Source organism: Neopelma chrysocephalum, unplaced genomic scaffold, assembly GCF_003984885.1.
Source record: "Neopelma chrysocephalum unplaced genomic scaffold, ASM398488v2 Primary Assembly neopelma1_44, whole genome shotgun sequence".
NCBI classification, from domain to species: domain Eukaryota; kingdom Metazoa; phylum Chordata; class Aves; order Passeriformes; family Pipridae; genus Neopelma; species Neopelma chrysocephalum.
In genome coordinates this window covers 6,720,641-6,745,034 of record NW_020897703.1, presented here as the reverse complement: position 1 = coordinate 6,745,034, position 24,394 = coordinate 6,720,641, and the positions used below count along the sequence as shown (strand labels likewise).

The window sequence follows — 24,394 nt, the reverse complement described above, 5'->3', positions numbered from 1 at the left end:
TAAAAAATATCCCCCAAAGCATTATTTATATTCATCAGTTCTCACGAAACAAACATCACAAAAAAATAACATCACTAGTAATGACCTTGTTTGGCTGTACTGCAGATAAGAAACATGAAGGTCCTCAAACAACATTAACACCCCCAGCAAGCACAGAAACCAATGTTCTGACAGATCCTGGGCTGTAACAAGGTACCCACTTAATCTAATTGCACCACTGAAACTTCTGCTCCCAGACTTGGCAGCTGGGACTTAACATTATGGATGCTGCACTTGCCAAGTGGTTCCAGAAAGTTCAGAAGAGAGGGATTATCGAGGCATTTCCCCCTCCCCTTTTTTCATTCCCAATTTCTAGGGATGTGCCAGCTGCTAATTAGTGTAAGACAGAAACAGCCTGTTAGTTGCTCTGATTTACCCAGGCAGCCTCTTCCACACCTCCCCAGTCAGACTATGAAATCTCTGAAAACTTAAGGTGGGACTTCACCTCTAATCCTGGAAACTCAGATTTTTTTCCCCATACACAAACCTGAGCAGAAGTAGAGTGTTTTATGTAAAAGGTTACTGTCATCTGCAAAATATAGTTTAGAGGAATATTCAAGCCACATCACCACTTGTTTCCAAGCAGCCCATGTCCTTAAGGCAAAGGGCTGCATCCTTGGTGAAATGCCATCTTCCTGCACTCTGCTTTGCTGTCCTGCTCCTTTCCATCTTAGTGCCTCCCTTGGCACTACAGTACCAAGCTCACTATCAAAAGCCTTGTTCTGTGACAGCCACAGGAGGGATGAAATGGCTCTCAAGAAGCTACAGCACGTCTAATTTTAGCTTCCCTCTATTTCTGATGGAGTAACTTCAAAGGCAGCAAAAAAGTTGCAGTCTGCTCCCATTAAAATGCATGACAGTTTCCCTATCAACTTCAATAGGAGAACCATATTTTAGGAAAAGGACACATCACTGAAATCAGACAAAATACACCTGAGAGAAAGCAGGTGTGTTTTCAACAGTGCCATAGATTCACATAGTGACTTACTTAACCTCCATTCAAAATGGCAGGACTGTAAAAATCCAAAAGACTAGTACATTAGCAATGGAAAATGAAGATAAAAGACAAGGAGGGGAACCCCTATGACTCACTGTGCAACTCCATTTGCCCCAGCTGCCTTTCCCTTAGAAGAACAAAAGCACAGCTGTGTAGCCAATGCTTTCTTCTTTAACCGCTAAATACCTCTTCCTGTGGCCACACATGGTCCAGTGCTTAAAGATCAACTATCACACCCATGTAGGAGGGAAGAATGAAACTAGAAACACTTCCCACTACACACACTTGTATCCCATCTTATTTTAAGCTGTGAGCCATCGTGTGAGTACAGCCTGCAAGGAATCTCAAAAGGCCCCCACCTGCAGTCAATGAAACACATAGGACAGAAATCAAGTTTAACCACAGGACAAAAAAAAACCCCAGGAGTTGTGAAGTTTTGAAGGAGGATGATGGCTACTGTGACAAACACAACTTTTACTACTAAATATAACCTGAAGTGACAGTAAGGTCACACTTGAACACACCTTAAACCCTGTAAAAAGTTGAATGTGCCCCCTGAAGTAATCAGGCAATGCTGGGACAGGAGAGAAAGGAACCACAATCAACATGATAAACATACTTCAAAATATGAATATAAAAATAAGCTTTGCTACTGTCAGGCACTGAGGTGCCTGTGTGAATTCACACATACAATGAATCCCTCCCCTATTAAGAACACTGATAAATTGCCACTTCAAAATGGGCAGGTGCTACAGAGAGAACACAAGACACTATCGTTGACTCAGGATGAAAGCCTGTAAAAATATCAAGACTTTTCAGTAAGACAAGTCCAAATAATTTAAATAGCACTCAATGCCTCTACCATTTTATTTTTTACCTTGCTAGCACTCTCATTAATGCCAGTCACTTTCCAGCCACAATTGCTTTGTGGCCAAGGCCATCTACTGGTGAGTGGGGTGTGCAAATTAATGGGGATTTTGTTGGCCAGATTTAATTAGTGCTTGTTAAGATTTAGGCACATGCATTGAAATTGTGTTAGGCAGCTGTCAGGAATCATTAAACATGACCACAGTTTCAGATGAACAAATAAAAAATTAAGGCTTCCCAAGCTCCACATGAATCTAAACAAACATGATTTCTCACAGGGGAGAAGAATGTGGTACTTTGAATTTCCATCCCCCATTGAAGTGCAGTCCAGACACCTTGTGTGACCTCACAGTTCTGTGTAAAATGAATGAGAAATATCAGTGTTGCTAATAGATATGAATTTTACCATAAAAATCACTACCAAGCCTGGTAACACTGTTTTCAAGAATTAATGGGGTCTGAATGAAGATATTTGTAGGCTAAAACTGCAAATATTTTAGATGGTTATGTATGGGGATTTACAGACTACACACCATAATTACAATTGTACTTGTCCCCCCACATAAAGCAACAGAAATGCAAGCCAGGCAATGAGATGAGAGGGAAATCAGGCACACATAAATCCTTACACACTGTGATTTCCAAGGTGATGTCTGAGACAAATAATAGGAAAATCTGGGATCCCCACACCATTCTACTGTTCCCTGTTGAGCATCATTATTCCCAAATGATGAAGAATCATAGAATCATAGAATAGGTAGGGTTGGAAGAGACCTCCAAGATCATCAAGTCCAACCCCTGATCCAACTCCAATTACTATATCATGGCACTAAGGGCCACGTCCAATCTCTTTTTAAAAACCTCCAGGGATGGTGAATCCACCACCTCTCTGGGTAGGCCGTTCCAATGCCTGATAACCCTCTCTGTAAAGAATTTCTTCCTAACATCTAACCTAAACCTCCCCTGGCAGAGCTTGAGCCCATGTCCCCTTGTCCTATTGTTGGTTGCCCGGGAGAAGAGACCAACCCCCGCCTGGCTATAACCTCCCTTCAGGTAGTTGAAGAGAGTGATGAGGTCGCCTCTAAGCCTTCTCTTCTCCAGACTAAACAACCCCAGCTCCCTCAGCCTCTCCTCATAGGACTTGTGCTCAAGTCCCTTTACCAGCCTTGTTGCTCTAAGTTTCTAATGAAACAATTCCTTTAGTTCATTTTTATAATCCTGAACATTAAAGTTATCATTATGATTTTTAGAGTAAAGTGTTGGAAAGGCAGGACTGGAAATCCCAAAATTACAAGACAATATTCTCTCTATCTTTGTCTAGACTGAGATGAAGGAAACTTAACCTTTTATTCATCCTTTTTGCCATAGGAATTTGGGACAGCCTTGACAGCATACAGAAATACATTCACTTGAAGAAACTAAATACATTTTTTATTGCTACCTTCGGATGGCAACATAGAAACCAGAAGTTCCCCTTTTTGCCTGAACAGACGACACAGAAGAAAAGTACTTCCATGAGAGAAAACATGGATGCCATAAGATGACAATAGCCCTTTAGGGACATTCACATCAGTCTGATTAATTGCTATGAAGATCACACTTATGACAGAGAATTTATGGATGGCAGGATAAAAGGAGTCAAACCTTTCTATAAACTTAAATGTCCTCCAAGCTGTACATTTGTCTGTTACTTACAAGTTGGGTTTGGGGTAGTACGTGGTGGTTTTTTGGGGTGGAGTGATGGTGGTGTTTTTTCTTCTGAAACCAGTATTAGACTATAAATTCAGTTTGATTACACCAGTTTTATTCACTGTGGGAGAAGACCACTTTCCAATACAGTAAGCTTAGTAATTTATGTGCCTTTCCGATTCATTTGCGGTGCAATAAGGCCACATGGAGTTCTGCATCTGATGGAGATTTGCAGTCTCCAGGACGATTTTTTAGATGAAGCTTAGAGGTGGAAAAACCCACAAACATCCAACTGCTGCCCCCTCTGGCCCCGATGCACAAGATACACAACTTCAAAAGAATAAAGGAGTGCATGTAAATTTTCAATTACATCTTTTGCAGCAAAACTGTGTTATCAACTTGGAGCATGTTTGAATCAAGTCACAATTTTATAGTGAACAACAACAAAAAAAATTTCATTATCAGTCATACAGAAGGGTCTACTTTGCCTTTGCAACCAAAAATGGAGCACTCACTAGTAAAAGGGTAATTCTTCATCAGTCATGACAGACTCTCATTTTGATACATCCAATCACACAAAAAGATACTAATAAAGTAACCTGAATTAAAATCTAAGATATACCAGTATTTCTGAATAGATCTATATTATTTAAACATGAAAGCAAACACTCCTGAATATAAAGACGGCTTCAGTGGCTTTTTTCTTACTTTGCTCCATCATAATGACTTCTTTCAGAAGTGCATCCCCACACTTCACTAGTGTTCTGCTTTGTCTCTTGTTACTTGTTATTTGGGTCTGTTACAGACTCAAATAAATCTGATTGCAGCTTCTTGCAGCACATCATTCAGTGGCCAAACTGGACATCCCACCATTGAGCAAATGGCCCACAGAATAATAAACATTTTTTGCTTTGTCTCAAACTTTTCCAGGCTGACTGCATACACAGTGGCTATATATACAGAATTCTGCTCCTCCCCTGAGGACAAGGCACTCTGTCATCAGTGAACTTTGTCCAGAGGACAAATCACAAATTCTGCATTATAAGGCCAGGCTGCTGCTGCTAAGGCAGAACAAAGTAGCATAATTATTTTTCCAAGATTTGACATTAAAAACTTTTTTATAAGATTTAAATGTTCCCCTCATTAAATCATTGGATCAAAAGAGCTGCACTATGGAAAATTTAATTTATACCTTTCAATCACAACTACTGTGAATCACAGTAATTATACTTTATACTTTCAAAACACTACATTAATGTCTACAGCATGCCTGTGTAGAAAGTTAGTTTTATATTTGAAGTTGATATAAGGGATGAAGAAACCTGTTATGATGCTCTCCTGTTGATTTGCATAAAAAAGCCTCAAGCCACTTACACCAGGATTCTCGTGTTCCAGAAACCAGAGATAAACTGAGTTGTTCAGTTGCAACATCTAATTTTAAGGATTTGTTCATTTCTTTAACACACATTTCAGACAGAGGACTTCATTGAACTTAACTGTCAGGTCCTCTTTTAAATTCATGGGTTTAACTGATTTTTCTTTCACAAACCTCTAAACTTGGAATTGCCTATATGTTATTGAATTGAAAGGAATGGGTATTTTTTTAATTTTTCAAAACACACATATCTCTTGGTTGCATTTTCCCAGTGCAATGCTAGAAGCTTTTTTTTTTACTCCAATCCTGTAGCAAATACTGGCAATGGCTCTAACTTTCTTAATCTCAAAACATATTCAAAAGCAAGATTACCTCAAATTGAACTGCTGAGGCTAGACAATCTAAGAAGTCCATCTACCTCTATTTCATCTTGCATATTATTCAGTTATATATTGTACAGTCCCTAAGGGAAAAAAGAAACATAGAAAAGTAACTCAGAAGGGCCATCAGCCATTAAAGCATTGTTTATCTTCAAACAGTACCATCTCTTCTCAGAATGTAAGTCAACATACCCATAACACCTGTCAGGGTGAAACTGCTCTGCCTAAATGTCTTGGATGAGCATTGGAGCCAATTAAATTTGTACTAGCCTGTTCCAGGGAAAAGGCTTTATTGGAATACTGCAGCACAATGAATGTTTCAGAAAAAATTTTTGAGAATCAAACATACAAAATTCATCTCTCTTTTGGAGGAAAGGGCAAGAAAGGAAAAAAGAGAGACCCAAACCCCCCTGATATTTGTTACATCAGAACATTTACAATGGTACATAAAAAGGCTGTAGAAGGCATTTATTCTAATAGCCTTGGATGTTCAATCCGTGTAATTGTCCAGTCTGGTTTTGCTCCTTCTGTAAATTCTCTTTGGAACCTGGAAAAGGAAAGATAGTAAGTGAAGGGCTGTTAAAACTTACTAATCTTATAGAGCTACTAATATAACAAGAAATCGTGACAAAAGATTTTACTTCAGAGTTATTCCTGTAACAGCTACTTAGACTCTAGTCCTCATGCCCCAAAATGGAAGATTAAAATTATTTCTATGATAAGAAACAAAATCACTGACTTCAGAGTGTTTTTGTTCAGATCCCACATACAGGATCAGCCCAGTAGAGACCCAGATATCCAGGGTTTTCACAGCGCTAACTATGAATGAAGGTTTGTGGCAGATCTTCATCTGTCAATAAAGGGTTTCATTTAATGGGATGGTAATTGCATTGAGAAGGGAAATCACATGCTACACATTCTACTTGAAAATTTTCATTTTTACCGAACTATACTCTAAAAAGTAATGTATTTTGAGAACTACATCAAAGATCAAGCTAACAGTAGCGCTGAATCTCCCTGAAAGAAAACTCCACAGTTGTCAAAAAGAAAATTAAAATATCCACTCCTATTTTTAAAGTCGTCTTCTGCCTTTTGTAGTCATTAATGACTTCTTCTCTGAGCATGTCAGCTTTGACTGCTTGTCATCTAAAGATAAGCCTAAACTTCAAGCTGAATATTCATGCTCCTAAATAACCTGCATATCACAGACAAGAGCAGTATAACATCATTGCTTTGCAATTACATGCAAATCCACTCCAGCAAACTGTCTTCTTCAGACACCCAAATACTTAACACTGGGCTTCCAAGGCCTGTAGTGTCTCTGCCCATTTGTGTTTAGGTTAAGGAACACATACTTGCAAATATCTCTCAGCTGGGGATTGGGAAGATATTTAGGCTTTAAGGGAAGGCTCTTAAGGTTAATGGAACCTCAGAAGCCTCTAACTAAGGAAGATGCTGAATTCAGCTAAGAGATGGATCCACAAAAATCCATTCAGGCAAAAAGCTTTGGTGTCCTCATGAGTGTTACCTTCGCTTCAGAGCTCCTCATCAAGTAGACCCCATACTTTCAATTTCAAATGTGGGAGTAAATCATTGACCATATTGCATTTCTCCCACAAAAATCGTCACTTCTCCCAACTTCTGAGAATCTTATTTTCAGTACATTTTGCCAACTGTGCACATATTTTCTGCACTGCTCTGACATCAGTACACCAACACAGACACTACTTACAAGCATTCCTGTGAAAAATCCATCTACCTAATGTGTGCTTTGAAGGCTTGGATCAGTGGCATGAATTAGTTGAATACCAGATGATGCTTCCTTTGTTCTCCCTTTCTGCAGAAAGCATTTGGCTAAATAATTTCCTCTTTCATGAGCTACTTTTTCAGCTAATTGCAGTTCTGACTTCTGTGGGGAAGTGACAAGTCGACAGCACTACACTTTACTGCTTGGCTTGACTGCACTGCTGTTAGCTGTGCTACAAGAAATGCAAAACGAGAACTGGCCTATTTCCTGAAAGCTGCAGGAGCATTATAGGAAAGGATCAGAAACCTCACTCAATGCTCCAAACACTTCTCTTCCTGATAGAGAAAGAGTTCCCATTAATGTCAACTCAGAAACAAGGTAATAACATAATGACTTTGAGGGGTATTCAAAAAATTTGGCCCTAAAATCAAAACTGGAAAGCTGGATGAGAACGAACTTACTTTAGAATCAAGGTAAATTAAAACACACCAGGTTCTGCACTGGCACAGTGTGAATGCCTACAGTTCCCCAACTGCTTCCCACACAGCCAGCACATGTACATGGGGAAGAAAAAGGACAAGTCAACTTACTCATAGTTTGCTGTTAAAAGATGTTTTTTTTCTTTTGTGCTTTCATCTCCGAACACAATCTGAAAAACTTTGGCTCCACCTGGTACTTCATCAGGTAGATTAGCACCATTCAGATACCAGAAACACATTAGGATGCTAACAAACTTTCTTCCTGTTGGAAAGAAATCAAAGCACGAGTTAGATCTCATGTTTCTCATTGGTCAAATACTCTTATTTGCTACCTAGCATATATGCTAGTGAGACTCTAGAAGGGCAGCTGACTTCAGCCATAAAGAATATAGGATAGAATAATAAGTGATAAAGCTATTTAGTGCCATATTCATGATGTTTGGCAACAATAAAAATACTCAGTAGAAAAGTATGTATTTTAGCATGAGTGTGGTGTGACATTGTATATTATGAAATTGTATGACAAAAAGCTGGTTCCCACAAGGTCCAGAACTAACTACTGATATGACAAAAGTACATAGAGTAGTACAAACTCAGGAACAATCTAAGAGGAAAATAATAATGTCTATCTCCTAAATTAGTAAAAAAGCTCACTGGGTCAGACTTTTGATTTCAACTTGAAGTGCTCAATGGAAGACCCATGGAATACAAATAATCTCAGTTGTGTCTGATAAGGAACAGAACACTAAATGTTGGTATCCAACCAAAAAAAAAAACTTGTTTGAGCTCATCACTAGCTTAATAAAAACAGTCAGGGAGCCGTAGAACAAAATATATTATATGAAAAAAAGACTAGAACAGCAAAGTTGATTTCATTATCCAGCCTTCATTATTCTTCTTGGAGGATGTATTTTCGTTGTTGAAGCAAACAGCTTTCAGCATATAGCAGAATAATTGTTTTTGAGTAGTTTCAGATTGCTGAGGACTAATAACATAAAACTCTGTACAAAAGAAGAGGAATAAGCAAAACCTAAACAGAAGTCAAAACAGTACCATGACATATTAACAATGAACTCTTGTTTCTGGTTTAAAAGGAAATCAAGAAATTACATACAGATGAGCTACAAACAGAAAAACAAGGAAAGGGAAACACATTTGTACGGAAAACACCTGCTTAGTGGAACAGCAGGAAATAAAACTGCTCATTGCTGAAATGTTTTAGGATTCTAAACATACCATCATCATCATAGTAAATGCGAACATCTCCTTCTGTTGTGTACATGATTGAATCAATGTCAGCTGCTAAAGCATCCCTGTGGCTGTCAGGGAGCAAAGAAATCTTTTCCTTCAGCACCTGAAGTACCTAAATTCAGAAAAACTGTCACTTAGTTTTTCATTAGGAAATGGAAGTAACAATCTTTTTTCTACTGCAGTTAATAAAATGAGCTGTATTGCTAAAATATTTGTGCAACATATACGACAGCGGAAGTGAAAAGCACTGGGAGGTCTGGGCACTCCTAACCCTCATTCAGCAGCATTGAAGAAGATCCATTTACTGCTGAAAACCAATGATAACCAAATATCTTAAAAAATGCTTAGAAAAGGTACCGTCAAAACATTAGCTGCATTGCAAGGCACATAACCCTAGAAAACACCAGTTAAGCTTCCAGTCACATGCTCTGCCTTCTCTCTGATGATTTCTCGCTATGTGTAGGTTCCTAAGCTTTTGGTTCAATTATTTCTTAGTTATCTTTCACAAATTTCTTTGAAAATCAGTTTCATTACCAATAAGTTTATCTTTGCCATTTGGTGATCTACATTGCCTTCAAAAAAAAGTTTAAACACTTGCAAAACAGAAAAGACTGCAAAATCATTGCTCTGGGAATTAAGTTCCATTCCACATTCACATTCACAGTATCTGAGTGTACTACAACCTACACTGCTGTGCTAAGTAGAAAAATGGTGTGGTGTACGAACTGCACAGAGGCATCACCTCAAACACCACATGAGAAAGTCAAGTCACAAGAAATAATGAAGTTGTGCAGCATGTAGTTTTCAATAATATTCAGCTTTTACCCTAACTTGATTTGCCATTTCTGAACAACAAACAAGTACAGAGGCTACACAGAAGCAAGAGGCAATCTTCACTAGAAGATATTGGTTTCTAGTACATTTTTCAGATACAAAATTCATTGGTCAAAGAAACAATGAAGTAGCGTGGTATCACAGCCTCATCTGCTACATCATCAGGTTACATGAGGTCTCTGGATCAAGGTAAATCTGAAAAATTTAAGATGACCAGAGGGAGTTCTTTCAAGAGGAAGCAGAGGAGATGCTCTTTGAAAACAACAGCAAGAAACAAACTCACATTTTATTGCTATCTCTGTTCAGAGAGAGGAGGCAAGATTGTTCAGAGGGGATGCACTAGAACAGCACCAGAGTTTTTGCTGCAAAGGCATGGGTGGCAATAGGGCAGGCCACGCTGACATCCTGTAACACGGCAGACAGAGACCTGGAGTATCTCCTCCACTTCACTCTGATGCATCTGCCACCTCCATGCCCTGGGAAGGCCAAGACAACTTCAGCAATTAAAAATTCATAAAAACACAGAAAACACAGCACTGATATTTACCCAGGTCAGTCATACCCCTGACACCATGACACAAGACTGATGCCTTTCAGCCAAAACCAGTAATTGGCTGTATGATCTGTGTGGGGGTGGGAACACATCAGTGCAGCAGGGATGAGCACAAACCCCTTCCTTTCTTCATCTGAATTCTGGTGCACAGAAGCTTCAGCTGCCTGCCTACACCTGGAGACTCACAATTCTGCCTGCCATCCAGAACCTGCTGCCTTGCAATCCTTCCTGGTACACTAGCAATCTTTTTGGCATTTGGTCCTTATGCTCAATGGCCAAAATGTACTTTAAATACAGTAAATTTAAATTAAGTTTCATGCCGTGAAATTAAACATAAAAAAAGCTGCAGGACAAACCATTGGCCTGTTTTCCCTAATTAAACCACTGGCAGTACTTATAGATATTGACAGGTCAAATGCATGTTACTTCACAATGGAAAATCAGTTGCTAGAATAGGAGATGGAAAGCACTTACCTCTGGTGAGACAAGTTCATCCAGCAGGTCAAGTTTACGCTGAGACAGCAGCTTTGAAACAACAGAAAAGGCCTACCAAAAAAAAAAGTATATACATGAACAAGTAACACTAGGTTGGCTTGTTTTTCAGACTAATCCATCATTACATGACAAGGTACCCAAATATTCCATGATTTAAGATTTCAGTATCTGCAGAGGGTATGACCATTGAAATGTAAGCCCTTCAGCATTAAAAAAGTGATTTCATGAACAGACAAAATCATAAGGTTTCTTTTCAATCTCTCATTTAAAGCATCAAATCTTTTCATATTAGGTAACGGAATGCATGGCTTACTAAAACAAAAACAGCATTGCAGTACTCTGTATCGGTATCTTGTTTTCACTCTTTTTGATAATTCAAACAGTCTGTGTCTTTCCCTGTAAATATTTTGTTCCCATGTCCTCTTTTCCAACTCATCTCCAGGTTTCAGTCAAAACTGAAGCTTCAATTTAGAAATTTTCTTTAGAAATCTGGTTTAGTGTCTAAACTTCAGGAAGCAAACCCCCTTTTTCCCCCTCAATTTTGCAGGTATATTTACATATAATAACATCTCTACATATTCAATTAGTGGTCTTGTAAAGGACGTTATGTTTAGGACTCTACAGCAAGTAAAAACAAACCAAAAAAACCAGGACAAGATAAAACAGGGAGTTCTGCACACATGGCAAATAATTTGGCACAGGTTGTGACTTTTTTTCTCTCTTGAATTGATATTAATCATTTTAACATTATGTGTTGTTTTGAGCTTGGTTTTTTTTGTTCAAAGTAAATATAAAAACTGGAAGTTTCACAGCAGATAACTGTCATTTTTACATGATGAGCTTTGAGATCATTACCTCTTGGACACATTCTGTTGACAAAGCTTACTTGGTTCAAAATTTGGAGAAACAAGCATATACGCCAGCTCTGTGCCTCCCTAAGCTTTATCATTTCAGGAAAACCTGCTGATATACATTTCCCCTTAAAGTCTCTGTAATGTTTGGAAGCATCTTCCTTCATGCTATTTTGGGGAATTGCTAAACCAGCTCATTTTAATTGTGGAATCTGGGAAAAGAAAACAAGAAATTCCTACAGAAAAGCACATCTCAGCTTATATCACTCCCCCCCTAAATGTGGTGCTTGGAGCCAGCAGTGGGGAACTCCATGTATTTTACATTTCAGAGCACACGGGTACTACAATATCCACGCATGACATCAGGTTGACATCAGGAGAAACTTCTTCACATAAAGGGTTGTTAAACATTGGAATGGGCTGCCCAGGGAGGTGGTGGAGTCATCGTCCCTGGGGGTGTTCAGGGAAAGACTGGATGTGGCAGTTGGTGCCGTGGCCTAGTTGACAAAGTTGTGATCGGTCACAGGTTGGATTCAATGTACAAGAGAGACATGGAGCCCCTGGAGTGGGTCCAACAGCGAGGATGACTGAGGGACTCTAGAATCTCTTACAAGGAAAGGCTGATGGAACTGGGCCTGTTCAGCCTCGTGAAGAGCTGACCGAGAGGGGACCTCATTAATGTGTATAAATATCTAAAGGGAGGTGCCAAGAGGATGGTTCCAGGCTCTTCTTGGTGGTGCCAAGCAATAGGACAAGAGGCAACAGGCAGAAACTGATGCCCAGAAGTTCCACCTGAACATGAGGAAGAACTTCTTTACTGTACAGGTGACTGAGCACTGGAACAGGCTGCCAGGAGAGGTTGTGGAGTTTCCCTCATTGGGGATATTTAAGGACCGTCTGGACGCAATTCTGAGCAAGGTGCTCTGGGATGACCCTGCAAGAGGAGTGAGGTTGGACGAGATGATCCACTGTGGTCCTTCCACCCTGACCCATTCTGTGATGATCTCAGAGCTCTTTTCCAACCTAAGGGATTCCGTGATTCCTTGAAACAAAACGCGGGCACCGCCAGGCCCCGGGGAGGCTCAGCGGGTCCCTTCCCCCCAGGCCGGCCGCTCTGCCCTCCCGGGGCCCCGCTCACCTGTTTGGCCCCCCGCGTGAACTCCTCGACGCTGAACTCCTGATCGAAGTAGAGGCGGATGAGCAGGTAGTAGAAGCGGGTGCGGAGCCAGGCGAAGGGGCTGGTGATCCTCACCACCACAACGCGCCGCTGCGGGCCCTCGGGGCCGGGGCCGGGGCCGGGCCCGGCGGTGCTGGCGAACCGGGCGCTGGACCAGCGCGGGGGGAGCCGGCCGGGCCCCGGTGGGCCCGTGGCGGCGGCGGGCGGCAGGAGCCGAGCGGGGCCCGCCAGTGCCCGCGCCAGCCAGCGGACACGGCCCGGGGCCGCCCAGCGCAGCGCCATCCTGGGCCTGCCCCGCCCCGCGGAAACCGAGCCCGCCGCCGGTTCCGGCGCCGCGCGGGGACCGCCCGAGGCGAACGGCGGCTCCGGCCGCGCTGGGGCGGGGGCTGCGGTCACCCCGTCACCGCGGGACACCTCCGGAGAAGGTGGGGGGGGCTCCCCTCCGCTCGGCCCTAGCGAGACCACGGCTGGAGTGCGGTGTCCAGTCCTGGGCTCCTCGGTACCAGAGGGACAAGGACCTACTGGAGAGGGTCCAGCGGAGGTGCCAAAGACGATGAGGGTTCTGGACCATCTCTCATATGAGGAGAGAATGCGTGAGCTGGGCTTGTTTAGTCTACAGAAGACTGAGAGGGGATTCATTAACGCATATAAATATCTCAAAGGTGGGTGCCAAGAGGATAGTGCCAGACTTTCCGGTGGTGCCCAGTGACAGGACAAGGAGCAATGGCCATAAACTTAAACACAAACTAACACACAAGAAGTTTCGCCTCATCATGAGGAAGAACTTCCTTACGCTGAGGGTGGCAGAGACCTGGAACAGGCTGCCCAGGGAGGTTGTGGAATGTCTCCCCTCTCTGGAGACATTCAAAACCCACCTGGACGAGTTCCTGTGCCACCTGCTCCGGATGACCCTGCCTTGGCAAGGAGGTTGGACTAAATCATCTCCACAGGTCCCTTCCAACCCCGAAAATTCCGTGATTCTGTGACCCGCGGGCTCCCATCCCTTGGTCAGAGGGAGAGGCCCGGAACGCTCCTGCGCGGGCTCTGTTTTCCGGGGGAAGCGGCGGGACGGACCCGGGTCACCGGTGGTCATGGAGCGGCGGGAGCAGGAGGCGCTGGAGCTGGAGCGGCGGGAGCAGCCGGCCATGGAGCGGCGGGAGCAGCCGGCGGTGGCAGTGGAGCGGCTGGACGGGGTGACGCGGGAGCGGTTCCTGCGGGACATCTACCCGCGGGTACGGAGCGGGCTGGGGCTGCCCGGGGACACCGGGCAAGGCAGGAGGTGTCCGGTGACTCCCTGCGGGCACAGCTGGTGCAGGCAAACCGCAGGGTTTGGGTTTCTGTGCTCCCGGAGAGGTGCCGTGATCCAGCGACTTGAGTGGGAGTTTAGGAGCAAGGAGCTTCTACAGGCATATCCTGTCTGAGCTGCTGGCAAGCTCCGACGGCCCATCTCTGTGAGTCCATTTCCTTTGGCAGTGGTTAAAAAAAGTGTGATCGCTGGTTTTGTTGCTTTGTCATCTCTGTTCCATTTTTTCCCCCTCCCGAGGTCCCAATTCAAAGCAAAAGTGTCTTTCTGCTGATTTTTTTAATGTGCCCTGGATCAAACCTGTTCGTGGTTGTCAGCAGCAAGGAGCCCGTACAGAGGTGGCAAGAGCTTCTCTCATGAGAACACAGAGCACCACCACAGCTCACAGTCTGCACCTTAACTCTGTGGTCTTTTGCAACTTTTCTGCGAACCTCTGGCTAGAATGATTGAATCTATTTCTTAGTCTGGCTAGATTCCTCGTTGGCCCCAGCACAAAATGCAGGTTAAAATTGTCTTTGCCTCTCCACATCCTTCCTTACCCCACTAGGAAAAAGGATTAATAGACACAGTCCTACAATTTACTGTATTTTGTTTCAACATGCATCGTTCTGATTCACATTGCTTGTGAACAGATAAGTTGTGACTTTGAGTAGTGGGTCCTGGCATTCAACTGACTTGTTTGCATGGATGTAACTTGAAAAATTAATTCTGAATTTTTTCCACTGGATGCTATGATCGTTTCACCATTGACATTTCTTTTTGGTTTGTTCCTTAGAGAAAGCCAGTAGTTCTGACAGGAATGGAACTGGGCCCTTGCACAACCAAATGGACAGTAGATTACTTGAGCCAAGCTGAAGGATCTAAAGAAGTAAAGATTCATGTTTCTACAGTGCCACAGATGGATTTCCTCAGTAAGAACTTTGTGTATAGGTACTGCACTCCAAGGCCTCTTGTGTTTTAAAGGCGTGTGCTTGTAACTTGCAGACATACAGTGCATCCACCTGAAGCTGAGGGTGAGAATATGAAGATAGTGAAAACATTAAATTACGTATCAAAGTGCTGTCCTTGATTTCTCCCTCTTCTACTCATTCTACAAATATCTTTATGCCCTGAATTTAACACTATGAGGGTGAAATGAGGGGCCAAACAGCACCTTAAAAGAGATGTCATGGAGTAGTGTTATAAAGGTATTTTGACAGAGCACTCCTCTAAGAAATTTAAGCCTGGCAGTTGCTGCCATTAATGAAAAAAGCAAACCAAGACACCCTTGATACTGGATGATATACTATTTTATTCTACTTACATGGTCTGTTTTCAATGTTACTGAATAGTGGTAGTTTCTGCCTCAACATGTGTCTGGACCTCTTTGAATGCTGGTGTGTGACAGGCAGGGTATTCCACTCTAGGAGGGGTGTAGCTAATTAAAGCCAAGCTCCTTTCAAAGTTAGGATGTGCAGTTCTCAGAATGTTAGAACTGCTGGATACTGCACGTTTCACCAGCTCTTTAATCTTGATGCAGGTCACAAAACACCTTGCTCTCCTCTGAAGTTCCTCTTGGTTTTCAAGGGCAAATGCCTTTATTTCAGCTCTTGTTTGTTTACCCCAAGTGGGAACAGGATGTGTTCAGTCTGTTAAACTTTTAAGCAGGTGGAAGCATACACTATAAGTGTAAACAAGCTACAAGTCTTTGAGTGGAGCCTGTTGTTCTAGGGGAAAAAGCACATAACAATTATGGTACATTCTGTTCACTGCATAATGAACTTTTGAATCTTTAAGGTTAGATTGTACTTGAATGACTTTGCCTTATCTCCGTATTTTATTTTCCACGCTCTGTTTTGTTCCTTTTTTTTTAAATAATCTCACTTACTGTGAGTTCACATCTAGTTGACCCAGCGTGCTACTTTTAGCAGGTTTGTAGACAGCCATACTCTGATGGTGCTTCAGTATAGCAGGTGTCAGGACTTCCACCTACTTCACTTGAAATTCAGGAAGCTTTGACCCTTTCCATAGCAAGCCCCTCATTCTAATCTGAAGGGAGAATAAGTAGTACCAAAACAACAGAAACACTGAGGACCTAACATGCAGTTCCACGAGTTTAAACTGATGCATGTGAGTAGTACTGCAGTCCTGTTGTAAGTTGCATGCTCCTACCCCTGTCTTTGTGTTGGTTCTGGAACTCATTCAGCCAGGTTGTGATGTGCTGCAGAAGTCTGAATGTTTTTCTGCTGTTTTAGCTTTGCAAGCAGGTTCACTGTGAGGTCAGATGAGTGCCAATGCTGCTGTAGGGGAGGAGATGGGGTGATAAGGGTAGACAGCAAGGACAGAGCTGTGGCAGCACCAGCATGCATCAGTTTAAGCTGTCGTGGAGCTGTGCTCTCACTTTCTTCAGTAGCAAATGTAAATGGGCGTGATACAACAGTCTAGCTGAACTCAGAGCATTGGTTCTTGTTTGGTTTTCCATTGACTTCAGTGGTTGTATTTGCCTGTTACAAACAAGCCTAAAGTTTAGAGAATTGGTCTAAGTACTGTCTGATGAATGTTCACATTCTGGTAGAAGGGATAACAGGATCAAGAAAAATTTTGCTTGAGGGTAGTTTCTTCTTAACCTTGGGTACTTGGAGGTTGTTCTGAAATGTGGTATTTATATTCAATAATTTATTATCCAGTAATACCTAATGTGAGATGCTGAGCTGAGTAAATGTAATATTGAACTCATAATATTCGTAACAGTGAATATATGTCCCGTTACTGCTTGTGCTTGGTTTGCCATTCAGCTGTCAACTGATACCAAAATCTGTAATCTGTATGAAAAGCTTCCATTATCTAAATAAATATGTAACACTTGTATTGACCTCAGAGGGACCAGCTCTGATGCCCAGTGATTCCTTTTGAATCTTCTGAAGTTGAGTTTAGTGAAAGTTTAAAGAAACACTTGAAAATATAAAAAATGCTGTGTTTTGCTTAGCTGGAGAAGCACATATTTAAAAAAACTTCAGATAACTGAAATAAATTTTATAGATCTACAAATGAAGATAATTATCTGTGTTCATGCACAAATTCTTAGCAGAAAATGCATAGATATAAACATGTGTATGTTCCCTGCAGTAGTTTTCTTGATGCTGAACTTTTCTGCAAATTTATGAAAGTGTACAGTAAACAAGCCTAAAAATGACACACTTATAGAAACAGTCTAAGCAAGTATTGCCAGGCTTTGGCCACAGTTTGACTCTTAATTTGACTGGAAAGAAATTTCAGCTGTGACTCAAACCATTCAGAACTCCTAAGCTCAAGAGGGATCCTTCCAAAGTGTATAAATAGTTGATGGAGGGAGTAAAGATGGAGCTCTATTCTTCTCCTGGTTCATGGTGACAGGACAAGAGGCAATGGGCACAAGATGAAATACAGCAAATTCTGTTAATCTGCTGAACACACTTCCCCCATCTTTTACTGCAAGGGTGGTCAAACAATGGAACAAATGAAACAGGTTGCCTAGAGAGCTTATGGAGGGTCCATCCTTGGAAATGTGCAAAACCATGCTGGATGCTGTCCTGGGCAAGCTGCTATAGTTGATCCTGCTTTTGGCAAGGGGGTTGGAATGGAGGATCTCCAGAGGTACCTTCCAGCCTCAGCAATTACAGGATTCTGTTTGGATATTTACAATTTACTGGAGTGGAGACGTTTTTAAGTGTAGGATTTCTGTCTCAATAGAACTCTTCAAATATCTGCTGCAAACACTGATTAGTCACCATGTTAAGTTAAAAAAGTAAAAGAGCAGCCCATTCCATCTTTTGTCTTACTTTATATGGTCTTACTTTTATATGGAGCTTATTATAAACCAAGCATTTACACCATGAGTTGTTACATTGATTCATGGTATAAATTTAAATATTTATATTTCAGAACTCTGCCTTTTGATATATTTGTACGAAGAGCAGCTGAAGTCAACCACCAGGAGTACTTTCTTTCTGAGGTAATTTCTTTGGTGTCACAGTTTTTTCTGTCAGTTATTTTGCCGGTATATGGAAAGGAAAATGATGAATTGTAATTTAAAAGTTTACTTCAGTAAACCACTTGATCTTAGATGTAACTTTTTTGCGGCTTGGAGCCAAGGGAAAAATTGTGAGTTGTTTTGTATGTGCATGGTGTGGTTAACTTGAACCGGCCAGTTTCTGTTAACAAAAACTGCATTCGTGAGTAAAAATTCCAGTGTAAAATTTAGAAATCAAACCTTGTTTTAAAATAACAACTGTATCATTTGCATGTTTCACAAGAAAATGTCATGAAGATATTTTAGAGTTTGATAACATCTGCTATCAAAATACAAATCCAGATTTTTTGTGACATGATTTGTGAGTAGCAAATGTGTGGCTATCTTTACATATCAATGTTCAGGCTAGGGATTTTTCAGGTAGCTGTGATTAGGAAGCAAACAGTTTTGAAGGTAGACATGCTTTTTACCTTCTGTGCTACATAGAATGCTCTAAGTTTTGAAGCCAATTAAAATAGCTGCCTGCATCAGTGTTCTGAGGAACTTAAAATATAATCTGCATTTGCTTTGAGGCTGTTCAGTAACAGCAATGCTGAAGCAGTTGACAAGTCTCTCCCTTTTTACTCTTCTGCTCTCAGTTGATGTATTTTCCCATTTCTTGAGATGAACAGTAGGGATCAGTAGAGTAAAGGCAGTATAACAAAGCAGCTGAATTTGTAGATGCCATTTATTTGTACCATATTTTAATGAAGCTCTGCATTAGATTAATGAGAAAATACAGGCTCTTTAAGTGTTTGCATTTCTTACTAAAAAAACAAAGCCAATTCTCTTTTTGTGTTCTCTTCAGGATGAAAAGTACTATTTGCGATCAGTGGGTGAAGATGCTAGGAAGGTGAGTTATTTGAGATTAGTTCCTATATTGTAAAGTTGCAGTTTAGGAATATTTTTTTAAAGCCCATTGTCATCTGCTGGGTGTGTAACGCAGACACACAACATAGGTCAGAATATTTAAATCTAAGTGTCTAAGCTAGTTGTTGTTATATGAGAGCTTCGCTGATCACTGAAGAATACATGGCTAACCTCTCTTTCTTTAGCTTTTGTTGTAAACTAATATAAAAGGATTTCTGCTGATCTCATGCTTCTTCAGTGTGATTTCTAGCAGTTCAAAGCAGCTCTCTGGCTGTTCTTGTTAGTGTCATTGCTGAAGAGCATTGCTATGTTCAGGTATTCACCAATGCTGAAGTTCCAGCCCCATGTTTCATATGATGGGAAAAGATAGTGAAGTGCTCCCTCATTTAAATGTGCATATGTGGTTCTCTAAGAGTTATTGTCTTTCTGTTTCAGGATATTGCAGATATCAGGAAGCAGTTTCCTGTTTTGGCAAAAGATGTTCAAATTCCAGAGTATTTTGAGAAGGAACAGTTCTTCTCTAGTGTCTTCCGCATCAGCTCAGCTGGATTACAGTTATGGACACATTATGATGTAGGTAATACACAAATTTAGCATAAAATGTTGCAGATGGCATTACAGAGTTGAGATAATAAGGTGCAAATCTCTGACAAAGATCAGAGAATCATAACAGGCTTCACATATTTTGAAATAGTGAAATGAATCACATTCAGTGGTACAGTGAATTTTAAATAGATGTATTGCGTGGGCATAATATCTTAACTGGGCTTATGTCTAATTCCATATTTGTGAGATTAAATGACGTTTTATTGTGTTCTTTTTTTTTTTTACTGTTTTGAGTTTCAGTTAAAAATCTGAAACACAGTAACTTTCAACATTTTTGTCTTCAACATTACATTCTTTTTTTTTACTCTAATGGCCATATTAGAATAAAATCCAACTGTACAACACATTGCCAGTTGTACAATGATTGTAGTAATTTGTGGCTGCAATGCAATAGATTCCAAATAAGATTTTCTTATAACATTGTGCAGTGAATTCTGAATAAATTTATTTATAAGAAAAATAGTTTTTGCCTTATAATTAGGAAAAAGGATCTTTATCAATAGAAAGTCAGTCCAAAAAATGAGGTAAGGGTAACATTGAAAGAGAAAAGGAATCCATAATATATTTTGTATTATATCTTGGTGGTTTATGTGTCTAAAGTATGGTATGTCTTTGTGTTTTAAGATGGAAGAACTTGATTCTTGGTTTCAGGAAAAACACAAGATAGTTGGAAAGCAATACTATGTCTCTGGACACACTATTTGTCAAGAATGTGCAGTCAAGGGGATAAAGTTACTCAAAATTTTAATTTTTTTAAATTAACTGTATGTGGAAGCTCTTGTAGCTAACTCTTAACATGGGAAGGTTTTAATAATTCCCTCTTTTAAGCTAATAATTAATTAGCTTAATCCTATGTATTCACTCTTAACTTTTGGCTGACATCTCTCTTATTATGCTTATTCCAGGTAATGGATAACTTCTTAATCCAAGTCACAGGGAAAAAAAGAGTTGTTTTGTACAGTCCTCGAGATGCACCATATTTATATTTATCAGGTACGCATGTCATAGGTATCTAGGTCAGTTTGGTGATCTTAGTTGCCTTGTGGCTCACAGGTGTTGCACTGTAGAAAATAATCACTAACATAGGACTTGATATAAAAAAAGTAACTTGTTCCCTTAACTCTAATCCTGTTGGCTTTAGTCAAAGCTGAGAACAGCAGCTTTGCCTGATTGTTTTCAGCAGCTAACTGGAGGAGTTACAGTGTTCTGTCTGGGCTCAAAATGGTGTTTTAAATGTCGGGAGAAGTGTTTTTTAATGTTGATAAGGTTGCAGTCACAGGACAAATGTAGACAACACTGCCATCAGGTTTCCCTGTTTTTTAGAAGACTTACAGAACAATAAACCAGTATTAAATTTGATTCAAGAACTGCCATTTCCAGCAGTATGATGATGCTTTGTTACTGTTGGAAGAGTAGGAATATTTATTCACTGAAAATTTTCCTAGGTACTAAATCAGAGGTGCTGGATGTGGATAACCCAGACATGGAGAAATATCCCCTTTTTGTGAAAGCCAAGCGCTATCAATGTCTTCTGGAAGCTGGAGATGTGTTATTTATTCCAGGTAAGTAACAAATGGTTCCTGAACGTGGCATGTTGTTAAACAGTCTTGTTTCTAATTTTTCATTTCTAGAGATGGTAAGAGGTTACTAAAGCATTTCTATGTTTAAGTGTTCTGTGAAAATGTTGGCAAAACTTGTCTACTTCCCAGTGTACAATTACTCTGATAAAAGCTATTATTATACCTACCTACAAATCATACTGTTCCTCAAGTTTAAACTTTGTGCTTCTGAATTTGTGTCTTAGTAGATGAATATAATAAACTCACCTTGTGAAATCTGAAATTACTTCAGTGACTTGAGTTTCCCAATGACAAGATTTGAGTAAAGTACCATTTCTGTTCTTCTGTAGCTCTGGCACCCTGAAGCGTGTGATCTGATGAGAATTTTGGATAGTAGAGTTACTGGACCTTCTAGAAATTTCTAATCCTCTCTGGGGAATGGAAAGACAAGTCCTTATGACTTTTCTGAACAAGCAGAAAATAGAAAGCTGCTTCCTGGGCTGAGATGACAAATTCTGGTAATCAGGGAAAGGCATTTGAATTACTCCTATTGAACTACTCCTGCTTGTTTCTGATTTTATTTTAACTCTTCATGAGCTTGCGGCAGATACTTACTCTGTTGCTTTTATATTATCTGGGCAATATAAACAGGTCAGTAAACAAAAAGGCTGTAGGTTTTTAGGAAGTTATTTTAAAATAGTTTTTTAGCCTTGGACTTGTTACTTAGTTTTGAACTTACCATTTGTTTCTCTTCCTAAAGAAACTTTTGGTTACACTTCGATAATGGTGTGTCACACTGTTGCTGTGTTAGCAGGTTCGGAAGAGGGGCTGCTCCTGACTTCATAATAACCACACACGTTTCTCAAAAAGCATCTTTTTCCAGTGACATGCATTCCAGGTTGCTGACAAAGTCTTACCTTCATCCCACACATGCTTATCATTTGCTTACCTTTGAGTATCTCTATACTTCAGCAAGTGTTGCTTTCATGTGAAGTTATGGATTGATGTAAACATCTTGAGGAACTTCTTAAATTTGGTACAATGCAATATATTCAGGGATAAATATTTATAAACAAACAAAAAATATGGTAGTTCAGGCTCTTCCTCAACTAGTTTGGGTGATTCTGACACTTGTTATGAGTCACATGGAAGTTTTGGATAGTAATTTTTATTTTAGACATTCTTCTTTCTGCAGCTTTGTGGTTCCACAATGTAATTTCTGAGGAATTTGGAGTGGCACTGAATGTCTTTTGGAAGCACCTTCCTGCTGAATCCTATGATAAGACAGACACTTATGGAAATAAAGATCCCATGGCAGCCTCTAGAGCTATACAGATCTTGGACAGGGCCTTGAAAACACTTGAAGAACTACCTGACGAATACAGGGATTTTTATGCTCGGAGAATGGTGTTACGCATCCAAGAAAAAGCCTATAGGAATGATTATGGATAAAATAACACATTGTAATTCAGCAAGCTTCTGTGTAAGTAGAAAATTGTATGTCAATATGGAAACTGTCCATGTATACATACATTTTGAGACCAATAAAAACCGTTGGTAAATATTCATCTATAACGAAGTTGATCTTGTAGCTTTTTTTTCTTGTTTTTATCATGTGTAGTGAGTACACAGTTTGCTTGATCTGGCGATGGTCTCTTTTCTACAGTGATATACACATTTGCAGTGCCTGCATTTATAGCTGTACTGTTTTGGAATGTTCTACTTAAATTTTTCTGAACAGAAGTCCTGGTGTCTGGGCTGTCAGCGTGTACGCTTACAATTAACTGCACATCTTGAGTCTGACCTCATGAAAGTTTAGGAAAGCCATAGTGGTTCCTGAGGAGGTCCAGGAAAGCCATTGTTGGTGGCTGTAATGGCCAAGGTTTCTTTTTGAGTAATAACCTAAGAATAAGTGAGGGGAGTTTCTTCTCCCTCCTGTAGTGAGACTGAGAGTGGGTATGAGGAAAAAAGCACAAAAGCTAATCATGCCAGTTAAGCTTAGAACTGTGCAACAGCTTGACTGCAAGGTAAATGATTTACCCTTTTCCTACCTGCATAATGTATTGTGGAGAAAACCTTGTTTGTCACTGCCCCAGTGCAGTCAGGCAGCATTGCTGTTTCTGTAGCTGTGAAACACTTGCAACTAATGTGCCCATAAATCCATTCAGTTACAGTGCTAGAATCTGCAATGAACTTCATAGTTCTGGAGTAGACATAGAATCTATTGGGAGCTGTATTTGAGGTGCTCTTTGTTACCATATGAGACGGGGTTTGCATTGCACCTTTTGGGATGGAGCCTGTTGTTTAGGCATTGTAGGTTACGTTTTCAGATTGGAGTGCTTACAAAAGCCTTGTGAAATAAAGGTGGGGATCTCACAAAAAGAATAGGCTTGTCATTGTCTCTTTGAAATCCCTCTGATATTATTACTTGTGCTATTTGGGCAATGCAGCATTTCTGTGACTCAGGTCAGTCTGTAATTTCTAGCAATGTTTTTTGAGAACTGTAACTTGTCAAAAGCTCTTAGACTAAATAGATATGTAGTGTTAATAAAGTACTGGAAAAGAAAAGCTTTCTCCAGAAGAGCAGGAGCTTGAACACTGTGCAGATTATTCTTCTAAACCTGTTCTTCTTGGCAATTCAACACAGTGAAAATAGTCTGGTACCATGTGAATGGGCACCCGGCCACCTCAATGAATAAGCATGAATGGAACCAGCCAAGCGATTCTGATGGGCATCATTGTACGTTCTGAGGGTAGAATTTAAATTTGGGATCACAAATAGGTCTCCCAAAATTTTTGTTCAAAAAGGAACAAGGATTGCTTGTGCATACTGCTGAGACAGACTGTTAGGCTGGGGTAACCTCTTGGCTTTGTTAGACCGGTGATGTCGAGGGCCCCATCTGAATTGCAGAGGTGAACAGAGCATATTCTTTGTGTGTCGGGACTAAATGGAGAGGCTCAGAGAGCCTGCAGGGCTAGACAAAGCTGTGTTCCAGCATTGTGCCTGCACAGCCATCTCTTTTAACTATCACCGCCTCAATATACTGGCACAGAGAAGTCCTGTGCTGCTCCTGCATCCTGCCATTGCTTGATTCTCCAGTCACAAAAGGGACATGATAGCCCAGTGTTCTCAGGCCCCCTCAACACTCAGCAGTAAATAAGGGAAGCTTTGTGGAGCAGCGATTGGTGTATGAGTGACCTGCTGCTGCCTCACTTGTGGGAAGTGCCTGCTGTGCTTCAGAGAGGGTGGGAGGGCTTGAGGCTCTTGGAGAGAGGGGAAAGTAAAGGAGGAAAA

General features: G+C 40.8%; 2 protein-coding genes across 3 annotated transcripts; one reads left to right on the top strand and one right to left on the bottom strand.

The window, feature by feature from the left end:
• Nucleotides 1–3,685: 3,685 nt before the first annotated feature.
• On the bottom strand, nt 3,686–13,024 carry MAIP1 (matrix AAA peptidase interacting protein 1). Its single transcript, XM_027678209.1, has 5 exons — nt 12,696–13,024; nt 10,686–10,757; nt 8,810–8,936; nt 7,685–7,835; nt 3,686–5,894 (listed from the first exon to the last, which is right to left on the bottom strand). Exons 1-5 carry the CDS (start codon nt 13,014–13,016, stop codon nt 5,816–5,818), a joined length of 750 nt encoding a protein of 249 aa, XP_027534010.1. The 5' UTR covers nt 13,017–13,024; the 3' UTR covers nt 3,686–5,815.
• A 608-nt stretch (nt 13,025–13,632) lies between these two features.
• TYW5 (tRNA-yW synthesizing protein 5) lies at nt 13,633–22,678 on the top strand. 2 transcript variants are annotated; one of them, XM_027678205.1, is made up of 8 exons: nt 13,633–13,966; nt 14,813–14,967; nt 17,938–18,007; nt 18,873–18,917; nt 19,370–19,507; nt 20,446–20,533; nt 20,986–21,102; nt 22,295–22,678. In XM_027678205.1, the coding sequence occupies exons 1-8, from the start codon at nt 13,826–13,828 to the stop codon at nt 22,549–22,551; spliced, it is 1,011 nt and encodes a 336-aa protein (XP_027534006.1). In that variant the 5' UTR covers nt 13,633–13,825; the 3' UTR covers nt 22,552–22,678. The 2 variants fall into 2 exon arrangements, with proteins under 2 accessions (XP_027534006.1, XP_027534008.1); XM_027678207.1 differs by lacking the exon at nt 13,633–13,966 and adding an exon at nt 14,009–14,185.
• Nucleotides 22,679–24,394: the final 1,716 nt, after the last annotated feature.